The 26557-nt window shown below is 34.7% G+C and overlaps 1 protein-coding gene across 1 annotated transcript; it reads left to right on the top strand.

The window, feature by feature from the left end:
- The first annotated feature begins 16447 nt into the window (after nucleotides 1–16447).
- Nucleotides 16448–16904, top strand: LOC122121559 (60S ribosomal protein L23a-like). Its single transcript, XM_042695809.1, has one exon. The coding sequence runs from the start codon at nucleotides 16458–16460 to the stop codon at nucleotides 16887–16889; it is 432 nt and encodes a 143-aa protein (XP_042551743.1). The 5' UTR covers nucleotides 16448–16457; the 3' UTR covers nucleotides 16890–16904.
- Nucleotides 16905–26557: the final 9653 nt, after the last annotated feature.

Raw genomic sequence — 26557 nt, 5'->3', positions numbered from 1 at the left:
CAAAGACATGTCCATGTAAGTGTCCAGTGCTTCTTGATCAGCAAGAAATATGTATTTTTTGTTTTAATAAAAAATTACAGGACAATGCAACAAAGTAAAAATTGTATAGTTTGCCAAAATGTTGTAGGACAGATTAATGCCCTTATTGTGAAAATTAGTGGCTTTTGAGGACAAGTGTTATATTATGTTAAATTTATTTTTCAAATATATAATATAATATATAATGTAGATTATATGTAGCTAGATCCTGATCAATTTTTTTTCTGAAACTTTAAATGGCCAAGACAAATATCAAAGAGAGTGATCCATTACTCACATTTTTTATACTCATGAAGAATTCAATATTTAGAAAGAAATGGTAGATGAAATGAGTGTTTATTCATTTCAATTGCATTTTGGACTCCCTTGGAAACCATGTGGAATAGCAGTGCAGTGACTTCAGTGTAATTGAGCTCTCAGACAGGTCACATAACCCTTTGACTTTGAATACTATATAAAGAAGCAGACTTTCCCAAAATATTTTTGTATCTTCATGTTTCATTTATTTTAGAAGAGGATGCTGTTCCCAGCCAAGCTAAATGGAAATGCTTGAGTTGACAGAAGCATTCTCTATGGTGACCTTTATATCACCTGGAAGGGGGCTCAAAGCACCTTTTATGGCTTAATCAAATCATTAACCACTGGATTTCACTCCTTCTCCCAAAGAAAAATATACTCTTATGAAATAACTCATTTCCCCATAGGCTTAGATATAACATAGAGTAAATTCTGCCCCCACCCCTTGATACCCATATAAGTGTTCTATTAAAGCTGACTCAACAAGTTCAGCTAACTACCCTTCCCATGGCCACTGAATGACTCAGTGTAACCACAATAGCAGTGATTGAATTTGGAAGAGCTTCTCAGTCTTTGAATAGAACTACCCAATTTAGAAAATAATGTAATCATCTATTGAGGTGAAGCCAGATAAGTATTTATCCTACCTTTAAACACCTCCTGAAAAAAATAGATGCTTCAGCATGGTTCGATTGTTTGACCCTAACAGTGACCATTCCAGAGGACTTGCTTTCAAAAAAACAGACTCATTTAAAAATAGAACAAAAGAGCAGCCATCTGGAAACCAATGTAGTGCAGCACAGCGTACAGATCGGATCTACCAAGACAGCAGGAGATACACCTGCAGGCCGAAAGATAGCTACAATGGTGCATCGCAACACTTTGCAAACCCATGCACCAGCCCCTCATGCAGCACACATATTCATAACAAAACTCGGTTTTAGGAAAGTAATAAGGCAAGCATACTGCTGCTATGTCGTTCACTTGGAGGCAAATATTCACTTAGGGTAATTAGCTTGAGTAGTGAGATTTTAATCATTTCATTCTCAACATAAATATTTGGCTAATCGATATGAAAGGTATTTATTTTCTCTATAGTTGGCTTTGGTTCCCAGCATTAGTGCTGTGTGACAGATGGCCGATGTCATCTCTGCTTGGAAGAACTCAGTTGGCAATATTAGCATGGCATATTTCTGGGGACTTGTGATATGCTATGAGATGATAAAAAATAAAAAGGTCCAAAAGGGTATTCCCCACTGCAAATATATTTATATGACTCGATCCATATCCTACTGATCCATGATAAGGAAACAAATACCCCATTTAATTGATATTCTATTTAAATGTTCTGGGAATATTAATGATACCATTTAATTTTTTCAACTCTAGCAGTTTACAGTATCAAAAAAATCCATTCATTGTTTCTGTTTTCTTCACCTTCCCACTTGTGTAGCATTATATGGAGATAGAGCAATTGCACTGCTTGCCGTGTACATAATATCTTCAATTATACCAGAAATTAGTGCATTATTACAGTGAATGAGAATTTCTGTTGGGTCTAAAGTTGATTTTTATTATGTTATTGTCTGATGAGTATGAAACGAGTCCTTGTATTTGCAGCTATGTTCTAGAATTTATTATTGCCTATGGATCTATTGTTACATTTTAAATATATTTTTAATGTTATTGTAAAGGTATACACAGGGATTACAGTTTTATACCTCAGGTAATGAGCACATTTCTTTTTGAACAGTGTCACCTCTTCCCTCATTTTCTGCTGACCCACCTCCCCCACAAGTTGCTCATTTTCAACATAATGTCTGGTGAGTATCACTGCTACATTTGTTCAACATCCTTTGTTATTGTTACATTTTTAATTCTACACTCTTTCTCCCACAGACTGCCTATTGGAACTAAATGGCATCTGTCAAAATGTTTGCTTTTGAAAAGGAGGAAGGAGATAGGGTTAAAACAGAGGTGAAAGTAAGGTAAAGAGAGGGTGGAAGTATATAGAATTAAAGATTTAGCGGGAAAATTTGCTTTAAATAAGAACAAAGTGTTCAATATTTCTAGACTATGAACACATAATGTATACTAATTAACATATATATTTAATTCTCTAGACAAGTCGTGCTGTTGGGCCAAAAATTACTTTTGAAGAAACGGGGCATACAGCACTCCAGGTGTTTTCTCTAGATCTCACAGTTGATTTATGGTGGAGGCAGCTCCAGAGTCAATGCTCTAAATACTCTCCTAGAGATAAAACTCAGACAATGCATCCCTGAAAGAAAAAGTAAAATAGTAACTCTGACTTCTATAAGCTAATGTATATATGTTTGAGAGCCCTAGAGAGGTGCATCACTTTTTAAAGAAGGGTATTTGTCTTCTGTTTTCTTTTGTTTACATCATAGAACAATTTGCCACCTTTTTAAGGAAAAAATACAAGTAATAATCATAATTGCCAGAATGGAAAGAATTTCACAGCTAGGCACATACCATTACAGAATTTAAAATTAGATTGCTGGGAGTAATTCTTTCTCTAAAGATCTATGTAGTCAGATTAGAGAATCAACATTGTTTATTTTTCATATATTTATATATATATATATATATATGTATATATATATATATATATATATATATATCACAAAGCACTAGAACACATCTGAGTTGTTCTATGCATTGCTAATATTTTAATTTCCCCAGGAATTTCCCCAGTGTAATATCCATAGTCACTCACTAAGGAGAAGGTAGATATAATGTCTTCAGTAATTTGTTTACCTTGATCATCATTTTCTAAGATTACACATCCCAAACTACTGAATACTAATGGCAATTACTTAATCATATAAAAACATGATCAAAGTATTCATGCTCAAATATATCTGCATCAGATATCACTGGGATTGTTAAAATATTAATTTCAGATTAGTTTCATATATATTCCATGATAGAGAATTTTTAGTTACAAATACAGAAGGTATTTAGCAGATATAATATAATGATGACATATCTTGACATAGAGAGGCCTGTGTCTCTGATTCAGTGCTCTTTACGTACCAGAAAAATAATGGCAATAAAACATGGTTATCACTTCTAAGAAAGTGATTCATTTCTCTAATTTGTTTATAGAGAGTAAAATAAGATTGCATATGTGCCATCATTCAGGAAAGTTCCACTTTGATCAGGTGAAAACATTATAAGCGACAGATTAAAATTATCACCTGATACTCATGTTCTGAACCTGAGTTGGCTTTGACCATTATGCCTTCAAATGTAGATCGGTCCAAACTTCTAATGGCAGCATAGCCATGTCCTGTCTCCCTGTGCATTGCAGACATCACAGGCCCTTAAACTGAGAAACAGGGATTGTCAAACAGTGAAACCGATTTAATGGTGCTGTGTATTCTTTCTGTAAGTATGATTAAATAATCATAAGAATTTGTCTTAGGGCTAATCTGCTATATTTTCCAGATTTTCACCTTGGGGACATATTGTCCCTTGTTACTGAAACCTCGGGGACAGAAGGGGACGCCACAGGGTGGCCCAGCAGGAAGCTGAAACAGTGTTCAGTTAATGAAGGCATGGCCCATGGCCTCCGCGGCTCTGCCATATGTTTGAAGAAATGCTAATGACTACAATTCAAATACCTTTTTCATCTTAACTATATGTAAATGTGTTTATAAATGCTCTCTTATAAATATACGATCACATTTTTAAAAGCCAAGTGCTAATGTTTCTTTCAACATCTATAATACACAATAATTAAAACTTAAGCAATTCTGCCTAATTATACCTTATGGGAAACTGTACAGTAATTTATAGAAATTAAGCAGAAAAACAAAGATCAACAGAAATAAAGCAGTGGTTGAACAACTGAATAATAAATTCCTTTGATCATTAATTTACAGCAGCAAATTCATGGTAAGTAAAAGACTTCGATCCTAATTCTTAAAACAGCTGACATGTGAAAAAGAAGGTGTTAGGAATTTGGGTATTCCTTCTAAAAGCACAGCTTGAACTGACAGTGTCATGGTCTATGCCATCTCTCTCCCATACCCCCCATACTCCCCCCAAATTAAGGAGTAATTCTTCATGGATTTTTTTGGTCACTATTCCTATTCTTACTCTGATTACAGGGCCTTCTCCATTTCCTATGCTTTAGCTCTACACTGCACGTGATTGTTTGCTAGAGCCTGGACTATTATATGACTGACCTATTCTTTAGGGTACCTCTAGCCATATGATAGGTCATTTAAGAGAGCCAATTGAAATCTAATTTTGGTAGGTAGTAGATGATGCGTTCATTGAAACTGCACTCTGAGCTCACTTAAGTAGATCTATGAAACCTCAGCTATGATTTAATCAGGAGAAATGACAAATTATCACACTCAAAAAATTAGCATCCTAAAAATGCTGAATTGTGGTCTCAAATTCCTTTAATCAGATATATATATATATATATATATATGTATATATATAGGTATTAATAGAAATAAACATTAGAAAGCTGCTAATTTCTGCCATGTGTTTAAATTTTTAAGTAAAAATATTTTCTGGCACTTGTCTTCACTGTATTTCGATATATTCTTTTAACAATATATTTTTTATTTTTTATTTTATCCTTTACGTTAGCTTCTTTGTATCCATTGTATAAAGGAATTTCATTATATGTCCATACATGCATATAATATACTTGGATTGAATTCATCCTCTCCACTGCTCTTTCTTTCTGCTTTGCTTCACTTTTATTCATCTTAACCAGGTGTCATTATTCTATTTTTATACATTCTATTTTCAAACTGTTCCTATTTTTTATACTCATGTCATTCTTTTGGAGGAAGGTTTGCATTCCATGTAGAGCAGAGAACATGTGTTCTTTGTCTTTCTAGTATGGCTTATTTTATTCAACCTATGATGATGATTTCCTGTTTCACCAATTTTCCTGAAAAAAGGTCCATATAATATCATCTGTCTTTTTAAGAAATTTTCTTCCTGTCCTGGGGCTTGAATTTAAGGCCTGGATGCTGTCTCTGAGCCTCTTTGTGCTCAAGGCTAGTGCTCTACCACTTGAGCCACTTTGGCTTTTTCTAAGTAGTTTATTAGAGACAAGAGTCTCAGGGTCCTTCTTGCCCAGGCTGGCTTTGAACCACTATTCTTAGTCTCAGCTTCTTGAATAGCTAGGATTACAGGCATGAGCCACAGGTACCTGGCCAATAATATCATCTTTCTTTATGGCTGATTAATATTCCACTGGGTATATAAGCACATTTTCTTTATTCTTCATTCTTTGGGCACCTAGGCAGACTCCACAGTGTGTGAATAGTTTTTTCTATAGCTATATTTCATTGTGCCAATAAAAATAAACATAGTTTAGTTTTTCCATCAGTACTGATGTGAACATCTTATACAGATCCTAAGTATATATGTACTAAACATTCTCTATCGCACTCTGCTGAATCAGTGTGGGTGAAAGTTGTTCACCTTTTTATAGAAAACTGTTTTGTTTTCTACAGTGTTTGTACCCTAAATCTCTCCCCATATTTTCACACTTATCTCTGTCTCTGTGGTGAATGTTTGGTCTGTAATATTTCATTTAAATATGTCCTTAAATGATTTCCATTTTATTTCATAAAATATTGGAAGTTTGACTGAAAGTTCTATTGAAAAACATTTTTGAATCTGTAGTCACTAAAGTCATTGTTAGCCTATGGGGAGTTGAGGAAATTATTTAACAACTGTAAACCACTTTCCTTTCTGAGAACTCAGTAAAGAATAATTCACACAGCCATGGTTGTACTTAACTGAAAGGTAGAATTTAATAATGCCTAGTCCAGTGTTGGGAACATAGAAAATGCTCAGAAAATCCCAGGTGTGTGTTATTATCATGGTTGGTGTCATTTATTAAACAGCTGAGCATGTTTTGTTCAAAGATTTGATGAAATAAACCATTTCCATGAGGTAAATGTATCATAAGAATGATGGGGAAGGTAAAAGATTAAAATGTATAATTTTATATTACTTTAGACAACAGCACAACCCATTGTTAAATAAACATATGAAGTTAAATTACCTAGACAGTCAAATGATGCAAAATTTCAGTTTGATAAGCATTCTAGAAATTGGTAGCATGCTTAATATAAATATATATACTATATATATATATATTTGCAAAACTACTGAGAGTAGATTGTAAGTATTTTCTCCCCTGAAAGTGTATAAATCATCATGATTTAACTATTTTATGAAGTATGCATTTTGTATATGATAAATATATAGAAATTTCTTTGTCAATTAGAAATCAATTAAGTAGCTAGTTTAGCTATAAATACTCTGCCATAAAATTAAACTACAGGGGCTGGGAAGGTGGCTCAGTGGTAGAGTGCTTGCCTTGCATGCCTGAGGCCCTGGGTTCGATTCCTCAGCACCACATAAGCAAAATGAAAAAAGCCGGAAGTGGCGCTATGGCTCCAGTGGTAGAGCGTTAGCCTTGAGCTGAGGGACAGCGCCCAGGCCCAGAGTTCAGACCCCACGACTGGAAAAAAAAAAAAAAATTAAACTACAGTATTTTCTTGGATATTATGAACCATGTAGAAATACTTGGACATGTTTCTTAGTCTCAAAGATGCATATTCTTTCTAGAGCAAATGCTGTAGCAGTTCAGGAAGAAAACCCATTATTCAGAAGTTTTAAAAGTTTAAAAGGTGGTGGGAAATGACTAACACACAACATAAAACAAAAATGTTAAGAAAATTTCTCAGTGCAGGCTATGAATAAGTGTTGAAAGCCCAGACTGGGTTTTTTTTTTTTGGGGGGGGGTGTTTTTTTGGCTTTTGTAGATCTAGAAAATAAAGGTCAGTGCTGTTTCTCCAAATGGGTTTGTCCATAAATCCATCAGGATGTATTTGCAAACAAGTTGGTACATCTGTATTGCTTGCTAAGCTCTGCTTAGCTTTAGGCCTATACTAAGGGATTCTGATTATGGAAACCCAGTGCTTTTCCAGCAAAGTCTCTTTATAAAAAACTGTCACATGTTCAAGACAAAAATTGACAAAAGGGCAAATTCTCCTCTCTTCTTCATTGAAGATGACTACATAGTAGAATACATTGAAAGACTAATGTCTTGAAATTCACTTACCAAACAACAACCACAGGAAAGAAATGCAAAATGACTAGAGATAGCACTAGACATTGTTTACTGGTAAATCATTTGCATAATGTTTGCATATGAATATATTACTTATGTGTATATTCTTTATTATTTTTTCTTAATGAATTTGATTATTTTTTAATAATGGACAGTGCCTTGCTTTCTAACTCTGGCTGGTGGTGTTCCGGGGTCAGAACACACTGTCAATCCATTTTTCTTCTTATGACTACTTAAAGATGGAAAAATGATTCATTTGTGTCAGGGTCTGTGAAATAGGCCTAATGATGCAAAGCATATGGAAATTTTTCCAAACAATGTATAATGGCAAGTTCAGGAAGTGGGTCTGTCTTGCAGTTCAATAACTGACCAGGAAAATTGATGACTGGGCAACGTGAGGTTTAAGGGTCAAAAACTTCTTAGACCTCGGGGAAGATCTGTGATTCTCTTTTTTTAAATTTCTTTCTTTTCTGTTTTTAGGAAAGCAATCGTATGGCTTATTTCTACCTGGTAAAGAATATTATGCCTCCATCTTCCTGCCACTCTCACTCTCCTACTGGTGGCTTCACCCTTTGAACTCCTCTAGAACCTGACAGACCCCAGCCTCTTACTAGGTACTCTGAGACACATCTGCATAAAAACTTTTCTTAGTTTGGGGGTAGAGGACAATGTAATTCTCAATAGTAGAATAGTTAGGAAGCTGTCATATTTCTATACAATATTTTAAATTTATATTTTCTTTATCAAAAAATAACACTGTCCCATTTGTTAGGAAATGGAAAGACTTGGAAAAAATTACATTAAGTGAAGTAAGCCAGGCCCAAAGAAACATAGGTCTCATGGTTTCTCTTATTTGCAATAACCTAGTATATGCCTAGGACAAGCAGAAAAGGTCAAAAGCTATGTGCATATGACCATATAAGATGATTCTAAGTGAAATGAAACCCAAGATAGGAATACAAGAGGTTTTATCTTCTTGCTCTTGTTTTTAATGTATCTATAATGAACTATGTAATTTTTTTTGTTTCTTTTGAATGCTCTACCCCATTGTATAACCCGTTTTCACTGTATTTGATTCTGGTGCCCTGCATCTTGTATAAAATTTTTTTTCTAATTTGGAGAGGAGAAGTGAAATAAGAAAATGCTGAAACAAGGATACAGATTGACCCATTGTAACAATGAGATGTACAAGACACTATGTTGAAAGAAATTTACAACTTCAGGGGGTGGAGAAAGGAGGAGTTGGGGAGGTAGAAAAGGAAGGGATGGCAGGGGAAAAACAAAGGAGAGGGTAGCAATGCTCAATAGGAAATGTACTCATTACCTTATTCACGTAACTGTAACCCCTCTGAAAAGTATCTTTACAAGAAATATATATATTAATAAAAATAAACAAAATAGTTCCAAACAAACACAAAATAGAAATCTTGTGTTAAGTCTACATAGGAAATGATAAACGACTTCAGATTCACAAATACCTATTAATAACTATTGGAGTGAACTAGACTGAATGTTTAAAATTTCTATTCATTTTACCGGGGAGTTGGAAAGGAATGTCCCTCAATTTTGTTCCACTGTGTAAAAATTAGGACTTCTCTTTAAATAATCATTAACAATGATTAATATTAATTAATAGTAGCATTCCATCATGATTAATGAGTCTTTCCTGCCAATAAAGATTGTGAATTTTAGTTCTTTTGGGCAACAAAAATGCAATAGTATTACCTTACAGATGCTTGATCTGATTTTCTTTCTATACTAAGTCTATGAATTTTTCATGGTTTTCTAGTTATATATATTACAGAATTGTTACTAAGCATAGTTATCTAAAAGCTAACGTGTTGTGTGTATTATTTCTCATGGAGTAATAGTCAAGAAAATATATAACAGGTACATAATGATCATGGGTATCTTTTTTAATTACATTAAAAATAAGAGATTAACAATATACTTACTGAAGTAAGAATTCTGAGGAAAGAATTCATGTCCAACTTTTAGATGTTTAAAAAAATGACGAAGAATTTGGCAGGCATTCATTTTTCAACAAAGATAGTTAAAACACACGGATAATGTTGCCAAATTTTTAATTTTGTAAAAAATATATGTATTGACTCATAGAAGATTTTAACCTTTAAGCTTCATTTATAAGGTAACAATATCATAATATACTTTAAAACCCATGAGCTGAGAATTTTAATTAAACTATGTACCTGACTTGAACTTCAAAACATGAAAAGCTGGTGACAAGGTAAAATACCATTGATTCTACTTTCCTCCCATGTGTCACTGTTTCTCCTCTAAAAGCATTCCATTCAAAGTGTTGACATATTTATTTGTTAACATAGTATTTGGGCCAGAATGTCAAGCAATTCTTTATATTTGGAGAAAGGGAATAATCAATCTGCTTAAGTAACCAACAAAGATTATTGGATATCCAGTCAGTTTTAAGACTATATTCTAAAATTCTCTATGGTACACATTGTCAATGCATACAAAAATGTATTTCATTATATGCTCTTCTCAAAATAAAAATAATGAGATACAGACAAATTATTCTTCAGCTCTCTCATTTTAACAAGACTTAGAGACTTGCACACAGATAGTAAATGGCAGAAAAAGGATTGAATCCAAGTTTTCCGTCAACTATTATAGTTGTAATTAATGCTGTTTTGTACTCTTTAAAGACTCATTAGGGACTATCTTTTCATTCCACACGAGTGTAAATGTTGCTGCTTTTAGCCTAGAAAGTGACTGATCCTGGTAGAAGCTGTGAGAAGCAAACTAGAATGTGAGGCACTCAGAGTAATAATATTATGAAAACTAATCTTAGAGAATGATTTTTTTTGTTTCTGAGCCTTCCTTTTCGTACCTGTAAACCTGAGAATTTCAAGGTAATTTCAAGTATTTTCATGCTCTACCATTCCATAGTTAAAAAATAAGAATACCAGCTGGGTGCCAGTGGCTTACATCTGTAATACTAGCTACTCAAAAGGCTAAGATCTGAGAATTGAAATTCAAAACCACCCCAGACAGCAAAGTCCATGAGATTCTTTCTTTCAATTAACCACAAAAAGGCAGAAGTATATCCATGACCAAATGGTAGATGTCAAGCCTTGAGGGGGGAAAAAAGTTCAGGAAAGTGCCTGGGCTGTGAGTTCAAGCCCCAGGACCTGAAAACATCATCATCATCATCATCATCATCATCATCATCATCATCATCATCATCATCATCATCACCATCATTATTATACTATCAAAAAAATACCAAATTTCTAATGTCTGTACATCTATTTGATAGCTGTTGTTGCTATTTCCCGTATTGAATGTATGAAAGGAAATTTTGTTTTCCTATGTCCTAAGATTAGTTTCTTCTCTCAGAATTGAATGCAATATATGGCTTCTCATTGTACACCATAGTACCATGATAATCTTCATCTTATTATTATAATTTCTTAGGAAGTAAAATACAAAGAATTTTTTTATACCTGATAGTAATTTTCATAATAGATTTTATTTTGCCGTATGGTTCAAATTCAATTTCAATGAACCTAAAAATACACTCAATGGGCTACATTTAGTAAGATAAAAGGCTAATACTAAATTACCCCCAGTGAGATAAAAATAAATGTTTGATTCCATCACCTCTGACTGCTAGCCCTTGTCAAATTACTAATCCCATCTGACCTGGTCATATCACACATAGGTCCCATTTATACCAGCCTTTAAACACATTCAGCTAACATTTCCAAACTGACTCATGCATTATGTTCTGCACCATCAGAACCCCCATTTTAATCTCCAGCACATGACAATTGTTTCATGCCTCTTATGCCATGGATTAGCTACAGGTAAACTACTTCAGGCCACCTGCCTATAATGCTGGTACAGTGATAGAAGAGAGCTGGGTGGGCGAAGGGAGGCAAAGGGAGGCTTCCCAGCCTGGATGAGTTATAAACCCCAGCCTCTGAATATTTCAGGAAGGCATCAAAATACCAACCCCACCTGGGAGGAGTTGTTACATTAAGATCTGAGGGTCCAGGTGCTCCAAACTGAGAGCTAGCCCACTCACTGCTAAGTACTGCCCACGGCTCTCAAAGTCCAGAGCTGAGATACTTGGAACCTTCGGCCTTCCATCCTAGATTCAGACTTACTGACATTCAGGGAGTTACATTTCTTTCTACTGACAAATTCCATGTGAATGGGACCAACGTAGCTTCCAGTGATTTCTTCTTACATTATCAACTTACTGCCTTAATTAATAATTGAGAGGCTCAAGAATTGCCTTCTGATAGAATCCACATCCTAGTCTCTATGCTGTTATAAGCAATGCTTGTTTAGCTTCTTGCAGCTTTTGATCTCTTATCCACAGCAGCCAGGAGCAAACATACTTTCATAGGCCCTTAATCATATTACACAACTATACTTGGGAAGCAACAAACACACTGAACACAATGGACAACCATCTTATGGGAGCGTTAACCACTATGTGTAGAAAGGTGAAAATCATTACTTAGAGTAAATAAATATATAAATGAATAAACCCATATGTCAAGATATAATATACTAAAAAATTTTACCTAATTAGTTTTCACATTTAGTCAGGAAAAACAAACTTGTCACTAAGATATAGAAAACTGGTTCTTGTTATTTATCTTTTAGTTTTAAATAAAATTGGATTTTATTTCAATCATTGAGGAAACTTCCATTAGAAATTTTTGTAAATTTTAATTTGTTACCTGTATTTTAGTAGCATTAATTAGTTTCAGGGGAGATCACTTTAACATGCCCATGTATACATCCAATGTACCTTGATTAGACTTAAACACTCTGTTACTCTAGTTCTACCCTTACCATGCCACTCTCAATAAGAAATTGTTCCATTTCACATATGTACACAAATACTTTGGCCGTGAATACCCTCCTTCACTCTTTTGTTCATGTTCCCTACTCCTAATAGCACCCATTTTCTGGAGACAGGATCTGTTTTACACTCTTGTCCTTCTCTCTGTTCATAGTCTATGCTAACAGTACAAAGAGGCTTCACCATGGCATTCTTTTATAGCTAAGTGAAGGAACCTTTTGAACTCATCTAATGAATCATCTTTTATATCATCAAGACATTATCTTCCTATCACATGAAACTGAATTCTGGAAATTTTAACAGAGAACTATCTATAACACTTGCACAGATCCAAAGTGAGAATAAAATTATGTCACATACTATTTCTCTTTGTAAAAGTGGGTGGCCTACTTGAAACAATATGCATATTGACCTCCACAATTTAAGAATAATTATTATCTAAAATTCTCAAGTCTAGAATATATAAAATATTTTTCAAGAAGGTACATGGAATATTAATTACTTTGAGAAGTTGCATTTTATCTTTTGATTGATAAATATAGGTTACATATAATTGAAGGATCGAGAATAACAACATGACACGGCCAAAATTATTCCAAGGAAGTACATTTACAAATAAGAGGAGCAAAAAAAACATTGTGGTATCTTATCACCATAATTATACAACAAATAACACATCTGCATGCGAATTATTTCACTAGTAGTCTCAAGTAGAATAAAGCCTTACATAAATTAATACTTGGAGAAAATACTTAGCAGTCTTTTTATGTGTAATTTGTGTGACTGAAATTAATGTCATAATGAAACAAATTATTTGACAAGTTTGGAGAAAGCTTTTTATTGTAAAGGTGATATTCAGAAAGGTTACAGTTACATAAGTCAGGTAATGCATAGATTTCTTTTGAACAGTGTTACCCCTGCCCTCATTTTCTGGAGAAAGCTTTGTACCAAAACTGCTCAAAAATTGCAACTATCTCTCCTTCCATTAAACGTTATCACTAGAAAGTTCTAACTGATCTTAACTAAGCTAATTTTCATTTATTTGCTTTTTCTTTTACTAATAGTGGATCCTATATAGCAATGCGAAACCACTATCAAACACTGTCTACTACATTGTTCTTTAAAATTTGTCCAAATATTTCCTTCAGGGTTAGTAAATAATAATATGGGAATGTCCCTAGTTGATAACTTCGGCTTTTGCCTTTATTTTTATGAAGCTTACAATTATATTCTACTACAATTATTTTGGGGTAGAGTAGAGTTCTACTTTCTTTTTCCTTACCTATGTACAATTTTTAATGTTATTTTAAATATTGGATTAGTATTTAATGATAATGTAATCCTCAATCCTTTTTGGAAGGATGAGAATAATCCATAACAGCAGATATTTAATTACAAACCACATGGTTTATAAACGTGCATGATAATGTTATCCTCTGAGCAACTTCAGCAGTTTATCTCGGTGATAGCTTTATTTTCTGATATTACTAGAGCCCTCAGGTTAGAGTTGTGTATTTTCTTATTTGTTGTGGGTGGATAGCACACTATTAAGTGTGTTATAACATTAAGTGTAAATTTTATTCGCCCTTTCAATGCTATAAAACACTATAGTGAGTTTGTGTTACTGATGTAGAAAAATAAGAAACTAAACCAGGAATCATTACTTCACATCACATCTTTAATTCACAAATGTGCCATGACTATTCTTTCTTCAGTAAATTTAACATGGGGAAAAAAAGAGAAGCCACAAATTCTTGAGTAAGGTAGATCTCCTAGATATGCAAGAAGAGGTCTTCCTTTCCTCTCATGATTCTCATGTTCATCTACACAGCATGACATAGACACCAACTTTGTTTATGTTGATATTGCTGTCATTTTTGCATACTTTCTGGACCATGAGATTTTGAAGATGCTAGAAAAAAAAAGAATGGCAGGTTATGAGCTGGGAAGGTGGCTCAGTGGTAGAGCGCTTGCCTTGCATGCCTGAGGCCCTGGGTTCGATTCCTCAGCACCACATGAGCAAAAAGAAAAAAGCTGGAAGTGGTGCTGTGGCTCAAGTGGTAGAGCGCTAAACTTGAGCTGAAGAGCTGAGGGACAGTGCCCAGGCCCAGAGTTCAGGCTCCAGGACCAAATCCTCCCCCCCCAAAAAAAAGAATGGCAGGTTAATTGTCAACGCAGTCTTTAGCTTTTGAAGTATTACCACAACTCTTACTGAAACTCTGATAAGCAGACTGTCTCTGTTCTCAAGACATAGCAAAGAAGCAAAACCCAAGCATGTTTTCTCTGAAAACCCTTCTTCTTTCTGATTTGAATGAACTTTTGTGAACTTAAAAGTATTTGTTAGCTGTGAGGTTTCTCTTCTATGTAAAAGTCTAACAATATCTGTTTTCAGCTTTCTCCTCATTGTAGATCATAAAGCATAAAACTGTCTGGGGGAGCTTTGTGGCACTGACTAACATACTCAACCTTCAGCAGCCTCACTTTACTGCTACCTTAGAGTTCATTTGTATTAGGAGAAATCAATATTTTACAGTATTGTTTGCTCCCAATTTGTCTTCTGAATTCTTAAATGTATCTGATTTCAAAGCATTTTCCTGCTACTATTCCTGAGAGTCATTGGTAAAGCACAGTTAATTTTATTACAGAAACAGGGTATACTAATTATCTCCTGAGAACTCGCTATAATTTTAAGGGTTATGCACGAGATGTTAACTAATCACACAGCTCCCAGATATTTGTAGCATGCAGTGTGACTCTGAGGTTGCATTTAAATGAGTGCTAGGCTTGGCTCATGATGTGTTGTTGCTGGTGCCACATGCAAGAAAATAAGTGATGTATTATGCATAGTTAAATTTAAAAACCTTGACCTGTTTTCTTTCAGATATAATAGAAAAGTACATATTTCATTTCTGCCCAGTAATTCCCCACCATTTCCTAAATAAAAACTATTTTCCTTTAAAAATAGCTATGTGATAAAAGAAAAATAATTGCCAATTACAAATATAATGCAAATGAATGCAGTGTAGCAAGAGTTAATATGTATGTTATGATAAAAAAAATCCCTTTAAATTAATATCTTAAAATACTTCTTGTAATGTGAATAGGGAAATTTGCAGTTTAAAAAAATCTTAGACTGAAATTGATATTGCAAGAAGAAATAAGAAATCTATTACAACTGTTCAAAATTGTCAAGTTAAAATGAAAAATATGCAGAAATGACACATTTGCTTTGCAAATCTAGTAACTTAATATCATTATGTCAAGGATATTATTTTTTAATTTACAAATAGGTTAAAAAGATGTCAAAGTTCACTATATTTACTTAGTCACTATCTATTCATTGTTTAATGCTTTCTGTCTCACATACCTTTACCAACTACTCAATTTACTCTGTTCAGAGTACTAAAACTTTCTATGTCCCAAATACAACAGGAAATGAATTTCTGGCCATTATCTTCCCAAAGCTATCTGCAGATTGTCTTTGTAACTTTCCATTTTCATTAAGATTTTCCTCCCAAATCTATTTATTATTTATTCCTTTAAATTCATCCTAAATTATTTTTCTCACTTCCAAGATTGCCCTTTAGTTATTAAAAAAAGCCTCGAAAGCATTAACTATACCAGCTTGCGTCTAAAACTTGATCAAAAAATACTCAGGGGAAGAAGAAAAAAATTAAAAGATCTCTTTGCTTTGAAATAATTACAGTGACTGGGTGGGCTGGGCTTTAAGTCACTTAGGTACTGCTTTAGATTACAACTTTCATCAACAAAGAAATTAAGACCTTTCTTATTTTAAATCAAACATATTGAGATTCAAAGTAGCCAGAGAGAATTCAAATGTTTTACATGGTTTTTAAAATAAGAATTGTATTCCAACTATTTTAAAATTCTTCATGATGAAAAGTTTCTTATGAAGCTATTAAATGAATTAGAACATTATTTTATTGTCCCATGGAAATATGAATAAGCTTTTAGTAATATGATAGTAAAATTTCTAACTGGATCAATAACACAAATTTTGCTGTCTATTTTTAATAGATTATATATAATCATTTGAGTTCATTGGAAAATATTGTAAAATGTTTAAAGTATTATTATCGCCTTTTCACCAAGATGGCGCCGAAAGCGAAGAAGGGAGCTCCTGCCCCTCCTAAAGCCGAAGCCAAGGAAAAGGCTTTGAAGGCCAAGAAGGCAGTGCTGAAAGGTGTCCACAGCCACAAAAAGAAGAAGATGCGCACTTCACCCACCTTCCGGCGGCCCAAGACGCTACGTCTCCGAAGACAGCCCAAATACCCTCGGAAGAGTGCTCCAAGGAGAAACAAGCTTGACCACTATGCTATCATCAAGTTCCCCCTGACCACTGAGTCAGCCATGAAGAAAATAGAAGACAACAACACACTTGTGTTCACTGTGGATGGTAAGGCCAACAAGTATCAGATCAAACAGGCTGTGAAGAAGCTCTATGACATTGATGTGGCTAAGGTCAATACCCTGATGGAGAGAAGAAGGCATATGTTCGATTGGCTCCTGATTACGATGCTTTAGATGTTGCCAACAAAATTGGAATCATCTAAACTGAATCAAGCTGGCAAATTATAAATATACATTTCTCCCACCAAAAAATAAATAAATAAATAAAGTATTATTATCTACAGCTACAGTATTTATTGACCAAGTAAACACTCTAAAAATATACTCAGATAATTTGTAATCATAAGAAAAATACAGTAATTGGGAGGGAGATGATAGAAAGAGAATAAGAAACAACCTAAGTCAAGCAGAAAAGGTCAGATACGTTGATAGTAGGGAAATGAACCCTAAGATATTTATTTAAATGCTTTTTTCTTTCATGCGATTGTTTCTAACACATTTATAAGATTATTTCTTTGTTGCTTTGTATGTCCCTCCCCCATGGTATAACCCCTGCTTTGACTGTATTTGATGTCGGTATAATTTGTGGAGGGGAAGGGCAAAAACAAATCGTTTAAATGGGGATACAGGTGGACCCATTGCAACAATGAGATGTACAAGTCCTTATGTCGAAAAACGAACTTTACAACTTTGGTGGTGGGGGGGGGAGGATGGGAAGAGATGGGAAGGGGAAACAAAGGAGGAGGCTACAATGCTTGATATGAAATGTACTCATTATCTTGCCCATGTAATTGTAACCCCTCTGTACAGTATTTTCACAATTAAAAAAAAAAAAAAAACCCTAAGCTCTCTCTGAAGAAATAGATTGTTAAGGTCTCATCAGGCACTCTACATCTAGAGTCATACCAAGTAAGGTATACAGAGATGAACACCAAAAAGAAAATCATACGCTCTTGCATAAGAATACAGTGCCCTGTAGGGAAGCAGTGCTGGCAGCAGCGGTGGCAGCGCTGAGTCTTGGGCTTTGCATGTATCTTCACTGCAGAATTTGAAGAGCCCACATGGGAAAAAGCAGGAATGGGAGCCCACAGTCAAGCCTGTCACAGTCAGACACAGAGACAACTCACTACACTGTAGCAGTCCAAAGCATCATCAGGAACCAACAAACCATAGAACACAAGAAAAATAGCAGGTCAAGGAAGCTTAGCTCTCACAGAAAATAACCAGGCAATAGGGCAGACAATGAAGGATCTAGAAGATAGTACTCAAAACGCTTTAAAAGCACTGCTGATAATTTTTTTAAGAAAAGGATAGAATACCTACACAAGGTTATGCATAACCATGATGCAAATAACCAAAGATTGTTAGAGGAATTATGAAGTCCACAAACAGAAAGTGAAATAAACTCCAAGAGAAGGAAAGGGAGTCCAATGAAAAAAAAATAATCACTCAGCTAAAGGATATGAAAGAAGATACAGATAAACAAATCAAGGAAATATGGAAATCCATACAAGACCTAAAAGAAAATTTCAATAAAGAAATTGATGACCAATTATAAGGAAGGAAAGAAAAAAAACATAGAAAGTCTTGACTTAGAAAAAATTATACTAAGTGAAATAAACCAGACCCAACGAAACATAGGCCACATGTTTTCCCTAATTGTAATAATTAGAATGTGCCTATAAGTCTCCAAGTAAACCCAATGGATAGTAAAAGACAAATAATTACTCTTGGACGTGATTAATTAAATAGCACTCTAAACATTCACATAGTGAGACCAAAGGAAGACAGTCTTAGTAGAAGATATCAAGGGCTCAATAGCTATGCACTATGTTGGAAATGAAATATACAACTTGAGATGAGGAGGAGAGCTGGGAGGGGGGAAACTGGGAGATAACAAGGGAGGGGGTGACACTGTTCAAAAGTAAATGTACTCATTACCTGACTTATGCAACAGTAAACTCTCTGTATATCACATTTATGATACACTTTTTAAAAATTGAGTTGACAAAATGAAAAAACACAAGAACCATCCATCTTCTATTTTCAAGAGACACATCTTGCCCACAAAAACAAACATATTCTAAAAGTGAAAAGCTGGAATAAAACCTTTCAAGCCAATGACTCCCATAAACAGGCTGGAGTAGCAATACCAATATCAGATAAACTACACTTCAAATTAAAATTAGTGAAAAAAGACAAAGAAGAACAGTACATACTAATAAAGGGATAGCTAATACAGGAGGATATAACAATTATAAATATCTATACACCAAATGAAGAAGCAGCAAACTTCATCAAACAAACGCTACTTATCCTAAAATACACATATATCCAAACACATTGATTGTAGGTGACTTCAACACATCATTGTCACTTATGGATATATCATCCTGGCAAAAACTCAACAGAGAAACCTCAGACCTACATACTTGCATTGACCAACTAGACTTAACAGACATCTACAGAACATTTCACCCAGCAGCATCATTATATACAGTCTTCTCAGAAGCTCATGGAACAGTGTCCAAAATAGATCATGTTTTAAGTAACAAAGCAAATATGTGAAAATTCAGAAAAGTTGAAATTATTCCCTGCATTTTGTCAGACCACAACAACAGAGTAAAATTAGAGCTCAACACCATAAGCTATCACAGAAAAGTCTCTAACTCATGGAGACTGAACAACATATTGTTGGAATCACCAGTAAGTCACCAGAGGGATCAGAATGGAAATTCAAAGTTTATGGAGTTTCACAAAAATGAGCACTCAAAATACCAGCTCCTCTGGGACAAAGAGAGTACTTAAAGGAAAATTTATAGCTCAAAGTGCCTACATCAACAAGTTGGAGAAATCTCCAATCAACAATTTAATGATGTACCTTAAGCTTCTTGATAAAAGGAAACAAGCCAAATCCCAAACCAATAGACAAAAATAATCAGAATTAAGTCAGAAATAAATGAATTAGAGACTAAAAATAACAAAGAAAGAAACAACAAAACAAAGATTTGGTTCTTTGAATAAATTAGCAAAATTGACAGACCCTTAGCAAATTCAACCAAAAAAAAAAAAAAGAGAACACATCCAAATAAATAAAATTAGAGATGAAAATGGTACCATCACAACAGAAACAAGTAAGATTCAGAACATTATAAGGGAATACTTTGCAGACTTTTATGCTAACAAATTGGAGAATCTGAAAGAAATGGAAAATTTTCTAGTGAATATTTACATACCGAAACAAACCCATAACAAGTAATGAAATAGAAATGGCAATAAAAGGCCTCCCATCCAAGAAAAGCTCAGAAACAGAGCCCATTCTATTAAGCTAGCATAACCCTCATCCTCAAAGCAGATAGGTACTCATCAAAGAAAGAAAACTATATACTCATCTCTTTAATGAACACAGATGTAAAATTTCTTCTAAAATTCTGGTCCACCAAATTCCACAACTAACCAAAAAGAATCCTACATTATGATCAAACAGGATTCATTCCAGCATTGCAAAGCTAGTTCAATATGTGTAAGTCAGTTAAGGTAATTCAATACATCAACAGGAGCAAGAACAAGAACCACATGATTACCTCAACAGATGCAGAAATAGATGATTAAAGCTCTGGAGAAGCTAAGAACCATGGAACATTCCTCAGTATAATAAAGGCCATAGATGACAAACCTATAGCCAAAATTATACTTAATGGTGAAAAGATAAAACCATTTCTTTCGTCTTCAATATAGTACTGGAATTCTTAGCAAGATCAATAAGGCAAACACAAGGGGGATCCAAATAGGGAAAGGAAGGCCAGGCTTGAAGGATTGACATTTGGTAAAGTCTCAATTTAGTGTTGTAGAAGGTTAACAGTTTGGAGTTATGGACAAAGGGAAAAGGTTTTTCTCTTATTAGTGAAAGCTAAAACTGATTTATAAATGTACAGTAAGCAGTTGAAAGTCGCATGAAAGTGCACACAAATGTATTAACCAAAATATGGTATTTTCAGAGGAGAACTCAGTCTAACTCCTTAGAAAGGCTAACTCACAATCCAGCAAAAGGATTACCAGAAAACAGATCTGGAGAGGTAAGCAGATGGGGTCAGGGGAAAGGGGTAAGTAGAATAATGAAGAGAGGAATAATGGAGAGAATAAAATAATAAAATTGAACTCATATCCTAAAAATTAAAGCAATTAAGGGGAAAGATAGGGTTGGTAGAGATCAGGAAGAATAATTAAAGGAATGACACTGACCAAGATATAATATATTTATAAACTGACTTGTTGAATAGTAACTCCTTTGTAAAACTATTTAAAGTAACTTGTAATAAAAATAGTCTAGAGCTATCGACAACATAGTTGGTCTATGCAAAGTTTTACTTTAATTATCTTTCTTCCCTCTCTCTTCCTTTGCAAACTTTGGCTTGTCATTCAAATTTAATTACTTGTAAGCCTTCCTGTAGTATATCACCATAGCTGATGAGTGTCTGTGAAGTACTGACTACAATATGCTGTATTTACCTTCAGTTAGAATTTGATGTGTTTTCACACTGAAGGATTGCCAGTTTGATCCCTGAAATAACTGACGATAATTCTGGACTATTTAGATGGACATCACTCTAAATGGTTAGTAAACTCCTGAAAGTGGGGACTTTATTAGGCTAGCTGAACCTGTTAAATCCAAAGCAGATGCTGAATCTTGGTGAAGAGGTGAGATACAACTCTGCATAATATGATCTGACCACACACCTAGAAGTGAACACACTTGCCTTATGAATCACCTTATGAGAATTCTTAAACATATAGGATTCATACAATCTCCAAATAAGCTGTTGGTGTCCCCTACCTCCTACTTTTACCAAGTTTTCACATTTCCATTCTCTTTCCTTCTATCAAAGTGGGTTATTTACTCCTCCACAGAGGAATTATCCCTTCCAGAGGTCTAAACATGAAAGAAGTAAATGCAGGGTAAGTACAGGTTGTTAAATGAAACTGTACTCCAAAAATAACTTAATGTGAGATTTCTGCCAAAAGCACTGAAAACAAAAGGTCAAATGTCTACAGTAACAGGATTGCAAAATTTAAAGTTGGATTATTCAATGAAAATATAATTTGTAAATGCAATAATAAAGGAATAAATAGTATCACACAGATTACGTTTTTGAAGTGACTTCTCTATAAATGTCATTATTTGTCCAACTTTCTGTAGTGCTTCTGTTGGCAAGTAACAAACTACATGAATAAATAAATAAAGACTGAGAAATGCAATTTATCAGATTCACAAAATGTTCATTAACACTATGACACACCTTTATTACAAAATTTATACCATTCAGAAAAACACAATGAAGAAAAATAAGCCTATATTCAGAAAACCTAAAGACAATTACTGTTAATATTTTTGTATAATTAAATTGACATATTTTCTATGCAAAGTATTTATCTTACATTTATTTATCACATACTATTTATCACATAGTTACATTGTGACCACTGAAAGCCACACTGTTACTGAGTTGAATTCTTTCTACCTTGACAAAGCCAAATATTAATTATGTTTAACAGAAACATGCACAAAAACTATGAAGGTTTTTTTCCTTTCCTATTAGCAATAGTATGTTTGAGTAATTGATTTACATTTTCTCATTGAATTAAACAATCAGATTAACAGGCTTTCTGAACTAGAATACAATATAATCTTCATTACAATAAATTTTTGTGGGTTTTTTTCTCTCCAGATCTGCGTACTAAACTCAGGCTTTGCACTTGCCAGGTAAAGTGCTCTTCCACTGAGTCAAAGACTCAGCCCCAGTAAAGAAGTTTGATGGGTAGGAAAGTTGAAGGATTCTGCAATTCCACAATTTGGAATTTTTGAGATGTTTGAGATTAAAAGCACAAATTTTGAAAGCCATAAAACAGTAAGAGCTCATAAAAAATAGATCAGAGCTGAGACCTCCTAAGATGGAAGATGAAGGTGCATAACCCTCTGAAAGTGTGCCCATTCACAAACCCTATCTTCTATTGTTGCAATGAAAACGACCAAAGTGCTTAGTTAGAACAGTGGGGAAATCACTCGGGAAGTTATGGAAGTTTTGAAACTTGTAAAACTTCCCATTCCTGAGGAGATCTTCATTGGAATACTGTCAGACCCAATAGCACTGAGAATTTTATGTCGTAAAGTAACTATCTTGATATTCTATTGGATAATGCCAGCTGTTTATATTTATTATTACTTTATAGTACATTTTGTATCATATGTAATGTATTATACAAAATATTTGTGTATTATATGGGTATTTTAGCATATTATATTAATATTACTTATCACACATATATCAGAAGCTGAGGCCAAAATAGCAAGGAACGTATGAACAGACCAAAATGTTTTACATTCAACATTTCATGTTTTGTTTTTTTACATGATAAGCATCATGCAGTTAAGTATATATCAATGGTTGACATATCCAGGCATTCTGGCTCATTTTTCATTGAAAGAGAGGAAAAACAAGGGGTAGATACAGGTCCTATAATCTGATACATTAACATTCCATCTGAATTAAAGATTAGAATGGTATTACTTGCCATGGAGTTGTTCAAGATTCCATCTTCTTTTCTGGGTGACCAGATTTTGAAGTTAATTCAAATTAAGTCTAATTTCCACCTCAATGGATGTCCATGTCCACTAAGCCGTATTTGCCCCTGAGTTAGAAACTGAACCTAACTGGGGTGAGAAGAAATCTCAGTGTTGTTTTGATTTGCATTTCTTTTTTTGAATTTTTTTATTGTGAAAATACCATACAGAGAAGTTACAATTACATGGGCAAGGAAATGCGTACATTTGTTATCAAGTATTGTTGCCTCTCCTTTGTTTCTCCTTACCATCCCTTCCCATCTCCCACTTCCTCCCTCTCCCTGCCAAAGTTGTAAAGTTCATTTTTCTACGTAACATCTTGTACATCTCATTGTTGCAATGGTCCACCTGTATCCCTATTTAAACAATTGGTTTTTTCCCTTCCTCTGCAACAGGGCTTAAACTGTGGGGGAAGGACATACAAAACAACAAAGAAATCATCTTATAAATATGTTAGAAACAATCACAAGAAATAAAAACCATTTGAGTCCTTATCTTGGGGTTCATTTCACCTAACATCAACTTATCTGACCATTTCTGCTTGTCTCAGACATATACTAGTAATTGCAAATAAGGGAAACTATGGGACCTATGTTTCTTTGGGCCTAGCTTACTTCACTTAATATCATTTTTTCCAAGTCTTTCCATTTCCTAACAAATGGGACAATCATGTCATTCTTTCTAATGGAGGCATAGAATTCCATTGGCTACAATCAAGAACTCTAATAACAACAGATGCTGGAGGGGATGCATTTCTTTTTTTTTTTTTTTTGGGTCCCGTAGTGGGGCCTGAACTCTGGGCCTGGGCGCTGTCCCTCAGCTTTTCAGCTCAAGGCTAGCACTCTACCACTTGAGCCACAGCGCCACTCCAGCTTTTTTCTTTTTGCTTATGTGGTGCTGAGGAATCCAACCCAGGGCCTTAGGCATGCAAGGCAAGCGCTCTACCACTGAGCCATCTTCCCAGCCCCTGCATTTCTTTTATAGCTAGAGTTGTTGAACAATTCTTCTTGTGTCTATTGTCCATTCTTCAAAGTAGTCTAAGTCTTTAACCCATTTATTAACTAGGTTGTTGTTGGATTTGTTTGGGGGGAAGTTTAATTTTTGAGCTTTATGTATATTTTAGATATGAGGCCCTTGTCTGATGCATATCTAATAAATATATTCTCCTGTTCTGTGAGCTTTCTATTTATCTCGCTAGCTATGTCCTTTGTCATCCAGAACCTCTTCAGTTTGATGCAATTACATTGATCCAGTCTTTCTTTGATTTATTGTGATTCTGGATCTTAGGAAGTTTTGACTTGTGCTTAGGATCCTTAGTGTTTCCCCTACCATTTCCTATAATATTTTCATAGTATCTGGCCTTACATGTAGGTCTTTGAACCATTTAGAATTGATTCTGGTACAGAGTGATACATAAGCATCTAGCTTCAGTTTTCTGCATGTGTATAGACAACTCTGCCAGCACTGTTTGTTGCAGATGCTGTCTTTCTTCTTTTGTGCTTTTGGATCCCTTGTCAAATATTAAATCAAAACAACATTGAGATTTCACTTCACCCCAGTTAGAATGGCCGTTATCAAGAAAACGAATAATAACAGATGCTGGCAGGGATGTGGTCAAAAAGAATGCTGCTACATTGTTGGTGGAATGTAAATAAACTTGTTCAACCACTCTGGAAAGCAGTATGGAGGTTCTTCAAAAGACTAAACAGAGCTTCCCTATGACCCAGAAATTCCATTCCTGGGTTTTTATCCAATAGACCACAAACAAGGCCACACCAGCAGTATCGTGTTCATTGGAGCATTGTTTACCATAGTGAAGATGTGAAATCAACCCAGATGCCCCTCAGTGGACAAAAGGATCAAGAAAATGTGGCATATATACACAATGGAATTCTATGCTTTCATCAGAAAGAATGGTATTGTACCATTCATAAGGAAATGGAAAAGGAAAATTAAGCAAAGCAAGCCAGACCCAAAGAGACATATGTTGCAGGCTTTTCCTCATTTGTTGTAGCTAAAAAGTGCCTCTAAGTCCACAAGTAAACACATTGGGAAAAGACAAAAAAAAACCTGCTTGGATACTATAAGTTATACAGGACTCTACACATTCAACAGTGAGACCAATGGAGGGTATTCTTAGGAGAGGATCACAAAGGTTCAACAGTGAGACCAATGGAGGATATTCTTAGGAGAGGATCACAAAGGTTCAATAGCTATAGTTCTATGATCATATAAAATGATGCTTATCAATATGAATTCCCAGAAATGGAAACAAGAGGTTTTATGTTATTTTGCTTCTTGTTCTCTTTTCTCCTTTGTCGCTCTTTTTGATATCTATACCTTTTGTCTTACACGTAAGCTTCTCTGTTTTGGAGAGGGTAAGGAGAGCACGGAGATGGTGGGACAAAGGTGAACAAATGGAGCAGTGATACTCACTAGGCACTATGAACCTAGTGCCATTAGTTGTTTTTTAGGCTATTGATAAAGAACAAAGCATTGGAAAATTGCAAGAACTGGTCAGGTGAACAAACCCAATGTTACCCATACTCATCTGAGGCAAACAGGAGAAAGGGGGTTAACATATAGAATTGCAAACTGAGAAGGCATCATCTCTGGTGCAGAGTATTAATGATGGTTTTTCCTACTATTGAGCACAAGTGTGGGAACTAAAATACAGCTTCCAAATCTCTCCTAATGACTAGAGAGCTTGGAGACATATGCTCTTATCATATGAGCTAAAATATGATATTTTCCTTTGAGAGTTTGTGTTATCTCACTGAGCAAGAGTATCTCCAGTTTCGCCCATTTTTCTGCAAACAGGATCATTTCATTCTTCATGATTGCTGACTAATACTCCATTACATGTATTTTCTTTATCCAATCACTGGCTGTTAAGAACCTAAGGTGATTCCATGGCTTGGCTATTGTCAGTATGCTGCAATACATATGAGTGCACATTGCTGTAAGTTGATTTACATTACTTCAAATGTGTAGTTCTAGTTTCTTTTTTTTTCTTTTTTATTGTCAAGGTGATGTACAGAGGGGTTACAGTTACATAAGTAAGGTAATGAGTACATTTCTTGTCAAACTTGTTACCCCTTCCCTCATTTTTCTCCTACTTTCCTCCCCCACTCCCCACCCCCATCTTGTACAAATCATTTCCAACATATTGTCTTGTGAATATCACTGTTGCATTGGTTCTCCTCTTGTCCTTGGTCTCACC

The sequence above is a fragment of the Dipodomys spectabilis genome, unplaced genomic scaffold, assembly GCF_019054845.1.
Source record: "Dipodomys spectabilis isolate Male_0828 unplaced genomic scaffold, ASM1905484v1 ptg000190l, whole genome shotgun sequence".
Taxonomy (NCBI): domain Eukaryota; kingdom Metazoa; phylum Chordata; class Mammalia; order Rodentia; family Heteromyidae; genus Dipodomys; species Dipodomys spectabilis.
This window is presented reverse-complemented; position numbering and strand designations above follow the sequence as displayed.